Raw genomic sequence first — 7,432 nt, 5'->3', positions numbered from 1 at the left:
AAGTCGTTCTTTGGTCGCGTTTTGACAGATATATATATTATTGCCCTCTCTGTCTTTACGATTCGTATTGCTAAAATTTATTTCAAATAAAAATATTCGATATTTATCAGGAATATATAAATGGCTGTATCTTTAATATTTTTCCCATCAGTCAAAATATTTAGTCTCGTGCTTCTAATTATGCAACGTGGACATTCTAAAAATGTAGTCTTAGACTTTTGAGATATATTCTAGAACATTTGATTGAATAATAATACACAATTGAACAATGGAATATTTAAATAAATTTGTTAAAATTTTAATTCAAAGTTTTGATTACTAAGATTTTTATATATTATAGATATTTAATATAAAACACTTGAAAAATACTGACCTATTCCGCGTTAATTTTTTTTTTAATGAGATGTCAACAAGAAATCTATCATAAATTTAAGCTTAAATATTATAAGACACCCTATATATGAATGAAGTCCGGCGCGTAATTTCTAGTACATCATAAAAGGAAGAAAGAAAAAAAATGAAGTCTGGAAAAACCTATCCATGCGGACGCGACATTTTTATCGTGAACACGCCGGAAATTAGCAATTGCACACATTATGTTGCACATGATGCGTATAATTAATGCTCATTTTCGAAATTCTTTCTTCTCTGAATATTATTGCCCTCTCTGTCTTTACGATTCGTATCTATTGCTAAAATTTATTTCAAATAAAAATATTCGATATTTATCAGGAATATATAAATGGCTGTATCTTTAATATTTTTCCCATCAGTCAAAATATTAATTAGTCTCGTGCTTCTAATTATGCAACGTGGACATTTTAAAAATAATTAATTTCTTGAATTAGAACACCAAATTAGAATTATGCAAATTATTTAAAGTAAGCCCTTAATTTTATTTAATTTTGTATCTAAAAATTAAAATATTTTTTCTATTACAGGGCACACGTTGAATGGCCAGCCATTGCTGGAATTTCCGATGTCGAGCGGTGAACCGGCATTGGAACCTCTGAGAATCAAAAGGGCTACCTTGTGGGCGAGAGTTGAGCTCAAGCATGCCCATCACTATCAGCATCATCGTCACAGTCAGATAAACCAAAGAAATATCACTCTCTGGGTATTCAGAGTGCACTGCGGTAATACGACACATCTCCGAGGCAAGGTAATCCATTCCTCTGATCGATAATTCAAAAGAGAATATTATTTCATAAAAATCTTTGTTTTAAATAATATAAATAAGAAATAAGCGCTATAATTGTGTGTATTGCTATTCTGATTCATCTCGTATTAAACATTTAGTTTTTATTCTTCCTTACATGAAAAGAATGATCTTATCGAAATATCTAAGTTAAATATACATAATAATCTGAAATAATTTTGCTGAACTAAAGTAAGACGTTCAAGTTGATTGCTAAAATGTCAAAAATTTTTGCTTCACTCATGCTTGAGAATTCTACATAATTATTTGATCCAATAAAATTTTCGGATCTATATCTTTAAATATTTTTCTTTAGATATTTTTGCAAAATTATTTTTTTCATATAAATGTATTTTTTTTGTAATATATGGAGTTCGGGTCTATAATGATTGTGTGAATCTTGCAGTTATTCTTGCAAAATCATGCAAATTTTTACATTTTAATAACAAGATTTTAATACGCTCTCTTGATCCCTCTTTTAATTAATCGCAGCATAATTAAAAAAGAAATTGAAAAATATCTAACCGAAATATTTCTTGCAATCGTATTAATTATTTGAAAAAAATATATTACTCCTTAAGACACATAAAAGTATCATAATGCAGCCTTATAATATTATGTTATGTTAGAATAAAATTTTCTTGTTCTTAAATAAGCGATTCAATCTACAGGAACTCGGGCAACATCTAGAGATGGTGACATCTCTTGTTGTGAACGTCGGCCAGCTCGGCTGGCAGAAATTCGACGTGACGAAGATCGTCAGCAGATGGTACACGACGAACTACTCGAAAGATAAACTGACGTTGCTCGTCGACTGCAGCGGGTGCGGCTCGCATGTCCATGTATCGACCTTCGATGGGCATTCACCGCACGTGATCGAGTCGTCCCTAAATTCGAAAGGTAATACCTGACGAAAATTTCGAAAAATTTGACAAATGTTCGCGGTCAATTCATTTATCTAACTTAAGAATCAGCAAAGTCGCTTATTTTTGTATGACAGATGCAATTTTTTATATATTTTGAATTTTGTGTATAATAAAAAATGTGAGGAAATTTGTTTTCTCTTTTTTACATAAGTATTTATATAATATAATATCTTTTTAAACCATAAAATTTGAAATTATTTACTATATAACTATTTACAGAAAAAGTTTACCGACCTCTGATCTAATTGATTTATATATCTATATATTAGGTGTGGGGAAAAGTTCGTGGCGTTTTTTTAATGCCATCTAATAGAAAAAACGCCACGAACTTTTTCCCACACCTAATATATATATATATATATATATATATGTTCGAATACTATTATGAATGTCATCTTGAAAACTAGCACGAAAATATTATTAATTATTATTACTATAACATTAATTTTTTACTGTAATGATTTTCATTTTATTACAACATACAGAATATGCTCTTCTTTAATGATTTCCAAATTTGCAAGGTAATATTCACAAGCAGCTAAGATTTCAAATATTTTTTTCAATCTGTAAAAAAATAAAATAATTTCGATTTTAATTAGTTTTATTAGAGATAATTACGAGATTTTGAATTAATTGTTTTATTTGAAAAGATTGAAGCATTCCGATCGATCGTGTTATCGAAAATTATATACTGGTCTGACGTGATCGATCAAATTATGTTTTACAATTACTTATAACATTATACTTCGGTCTCAAATGGAAGCATGTTGTAATTAAAAAGTATTTTCTTTCAGGCGATCACGATCCGGATAGACCGTTTCTAGTTGTGCGTACAGATCCAGCGGCCGCGAAGCGCGTTAGAAGACGAGCAATCGAGTGCAGCGGCGCGATAAAAGGTCAATGCTGTAAGCAGAGGTTCTATGTCAGCTTCTCTCAGCTTGGGTGGGACGATTGGATTATCGCTCCTCAGGGGTAAGTAATGCGAACAGCATAAAATAATTCCTATATAATTACTCGCTTATTCATAATTACAACAACGTAAGTTAGTATTCAAATATATATAATTCAAGTTAAGTATTCAAATTCAAATTTGACCAATATCTGCACTGAAAAAAATTCACTAAATCTTAATGCATATTTTTTTGAATAATACTGAGTAAACATTTAATACATACAGTACAACTTAATACATACAGTAAATATATGTTTAAAAAAGATAATGGTTTTTGTATCAAATAAATATATGTTTAAATTTAATAAATATTTATACTTAGAGTTATTCAAATAAATATTTATTAAAATTTAATAATTTTTTAGTATATAAATTATCTAATTATTCATAAAATGCATATAATAATATATCAATCCTAATGCCAGTAATAATATATTATTAACTGATATATTTCTCTCTCAAAAGAAAAACATTTTAAATTGAAAATTAGCGCGATATACGAGTATCATTACTGGTACGTTAATATGAATTTCCCTGACAGATACTACGCTAATTACTGCAGAGGAGACTGCGCGGCTGGTCACAGAACGCCGGACACGTTTCTCAACTATTACACTCACGTGATTGAGGAATACCGGAAGATGGATCGGCTGGCCGGTATGCAACCGTGCTGCGCGCCTCTCAAGTTCTCACCCATGTCGCTCATCTACTACGGTCCGGACTCAAATATAATCAAAAGAGATCTGCCGAAGATGGTAGTGGACGAGTGTGGTTGCCCTTAAAAATGCGACAGGGAGACGACGGAAGCACGGTCGAAAAAGATCGTCGTGCTTCTATCTTGTAAAAAAAAAAGACAAAGAAAATGATCGCGGAATCATAAACGCGAGCTCGGACTTGGTCCGACAAATCGGTTCAGAAACCGTCCGAATTCTGCGAGAATTATCTCACATTAGAAAACCGGTAAATCGGAAGTCGATCGAGCACTGTGCGAATATTCAAGCGCGCGGCGCTCGAACGGTGGTCCGCGCGAGGGTGATTTCCTGAACACACCCGAGGGTAGACTGGTATGCAAAGATAGTCAAAAGAACTAGGTAATTTTGCTAGATTATACACCACGTCAATGCGATTGCGTTTCGAGCGTAATTCGCGTGGGGTGATAAAGTAAAAATTGGCCTTTCTATATATATATATATATATATATATATATATACAAAATATAGAATGGTCGAATACGTAGAATAGACCTTATCGGTTGATAATTTGTAAAAAAAAAGAGAAGAAAAGAGACACGGCGTTTCGATTTCAAAGCGTCGTTTACAATATGCATATATAATATATTTATCTATATCTCTCCGGTTTATTTGTACGTGATCGTAAAAGGCAGAAAGGAGATACGCGAGAAAGTATTCAGAGTCGGTATTCTTATCCAAGAGCTTAGTTTCTTTATTAGTTGCGCGATGAGAATGAGAGAATAGGAGAAAGAGAGTGAGTGAGTGAGAATAAGAGAATAATTAAAACGATTGAAAGTAAAAGACGTGACTTTTACGATTATACATATATATATATATATAAGATGTATATATTATATAAATATAAATATATATATATATATATATATATATATATACATTCTCGGACACATACATACACATGACGTGATTCAACCGAAGTATAGAAATATCGCGTACGGGTGCGCGCGCGCATTAAGTATAAAGACGAGAAAGAAACTCAATCTCTCTAATTGCCTTGTTTTTTATGCAAAAACTTAGTACTGAAAATAACGATTTAAAAAGTAAATAAAAATGCTATTTAAAAGTCTAAAAATATACATATATATATTATAAATATATAATACACACGTACGCACGCACGCATACGCAGCCATATACACCGACATACTTATACGCATAAGTACACATAAATCCAGTGCGCCGGGGTCGGGGATTGGAAACGAGAGATGGGTGAGATGAAAAGTACTCAAAGTTCAAAAGAAGCTAAAGAGAAAAGTTATAATATTATTATTAATTATATTAGTAAGCGTAAGGTTTGGCCCTAGGACTATGATCGGTTACGAGGTGTTGCGAGCGTGCGTATATTTCGACGATTTTTACAAATACCGACAATTCGATGTAATTCGTAAAACGCAAAAATATATGACAATATTCGGTGCGCGCGATCGAAAAAAGAGATTCTACTACACTCGCGCGCCCGATCTCATGCCGTAATGTTAAGAACATTTTGCAATTTTCCTTAATCTGAATGAAAAAAAATTGTATTGTTGCTACTGAGAATCAACTCGCGAAAGTCCACTGGAATGTACGCCGAAAATGTGTCTAATTGCGAGCTGCTCTTTGGAGTGGAATCTCTAAAAAATGAAAATTGAGCCAGTTCTTGAAAAAGAATGGCTCAATTTTTAAGAGTGACAATTCACTCTGAGTCCTATTTTCACACTATATGGTTATCTAAAAGTTATCAAAAAATTCATAAATGAATTTCATTGATGAATCTCAGTAACCTTTAATCTTTAGGTAATCATATATCGTGAAAACGGACCTAAATTTTAGATAATTTCTAATGGCAAAATTGTCGAGAATTAGAAAATGATTTAGGAACTGGAAATTATGGGAAGAGAAAAAGTGAAAAATGTGCATGATGATCGTAATTGCGGGAAAACAATAACGCGACAATAAATGAGAGAAAGATGCCTTGAACATGAGATGACAATTTCCGGATAGTGGCACGTATTTTCTTTCCAAAGCAGTTCATTGAATGCATCTCAAGACGAGATATATCTATGTGATTTATTGTTCCAAAGCGACGCGCGCGATTAAAGAAAAAAAAAAATTAAAGATGTAAATTTTTTTCGTGGGAATGTCACGTTTCGACCCACGCAGCCTTACTGGGCCTTATTAAGGTATCGTCGTACTATTACTAAATTATTATCAAAGTAAAGCTTAATTAAGTAATGAAACAACGGCGAATGTGGTGTGAACAGCGATAACGTAATATTGTATTTATTCGATTGATAATGTAAAGTAAATTGCGATGGATGAAGAACAGTGTGATTAATGGATCATAGAAAAATTCGTGGTGAAGAAGAGAAAGATGCGAAGATGCAATCTAACCGCGAAAGAGTTCGGAAGTAGAAAATTAGAATCGAGTTGCCGAATTGTCCATTTTCTTGGTACGATTTTGACTGATCTTTCTTTTTTTCAAATTGTTAGAGCGTGGGCATGCAATGGAGTATGCACGTGCGAGAAAAGATTAATTAAAAAGTGTGTATGTGTTGAGAGGAAAAAATTACACAAGAAGAACGATTTTGTTGGAGTATCTAAAAATTTAGCTAAATACAGATCTGAAAGTAATTTTATTGAATTATCAAAATAATTCCATATGGCACGGAAGCTTGCAGCAACATTGCTGTAATATTGCTGGAATAATCTGTGCTGTATGGGATTATGTAGAATCTTCAAGCTAGTTGCTGGAATGTCAAAATGTTTACAGCAATGTTCATCACGCTCGAGTTTTCTACTTAATTATTTTAATCCACAAAATTGTTTTCAGATCTACATCTGGCTAAACTTTTAGATACTTCAACAAAATCGTTCTTTCAATGGATAAATATGACTAGAGACATTCCGCCGTTCAGCTAGAAAAAAGAAGAACTATACTTACGTCCATGGTACAGTTTACGAATGACTTTAAGCAAACGTATTTCTAGCACTGTTAAGGAACATTTCTTCGAATTCCTCTACTTCTTCATCTTCTACTATTATACTACTATTACTTCTTTTTTCTACTTAATTCCTTTTGAAGGAAAAAGCTATAAGTGCGTACAAGTCTCGATAAAGAAAAAAAAAGCCTTTAACAAGCTCAAGGAGTGCGTTTATGACTATTGTACCGATCGTAATGTATAAAAAATGAAAAAAAGATAATGACGGCGGTGATAAAAATGATGATAAAAATAATAATAATGACAACAATAATATTAGTAATAACAGTAATAATAATATTAATAATAATGATGGTGGTAATATTAATAATAATAATGGCAACAACAATGATAATAATAATAACAATAATATTAATATTATTAATGATTATAATGGTAATATATAATATTACTACAAATATTACCAATAATAACAAAATAACAACAACAACAACAATAACAGTACTAATAATATTTATTAATAATTAACAGTTAATACATAACAAAAATAATAATAAGAAGAACAATAATATATTAATAATGCTAATAATAATAATCATAATAGAGTACCGATAATATAATACTGAAGATATTGATAATATTCATATTAATACTTTAATGACACAAAAGGTAATATTAATAAT

At 31.5% G+C, this 7,432-nt stretch overlaps 1 protein-coding gene across 1 annotated transcript; it reads left to right on the top strand.

Annotated features, from left to right (window-relative positions):
• Positions 1-934: 934 nt before the first annotated feature.
• On the top strand, positions 935-3,858 carry LOC105627543 (inhibin beta chain; the record flags this gene model as incomplete). The annotated part of the gene is made up of 4 exons (XM_012208824.1): positions 935-1,162; positions 1,870-2,098; positions 2,919-3,096; positions 3,618-3,858. Coding segments are annotated over 4 exons (876 nt in total), but the record flags the coding sequence as incomplete, so codon positions are not given.
• Positions 3,859-7,432: the final 3,574 nt, after the last annotated feature.

Source organism: Atta cephalotes, assembly GCF_000143395.1.
Source record: "Atta cephalotes unplaced genomic scaffold scaffold00009, whole genome shotgun sequence".
NCBI lineage: Eukaryota > Metazoa > Arthropoda > Insecta > Hymenoptera > Formicidae > Atta > Atta cephalotes.
Note: the sequence above shows the minus strand (reverse complement) of the source record. Positions and strands in the feature narration are given on the sequence as shown.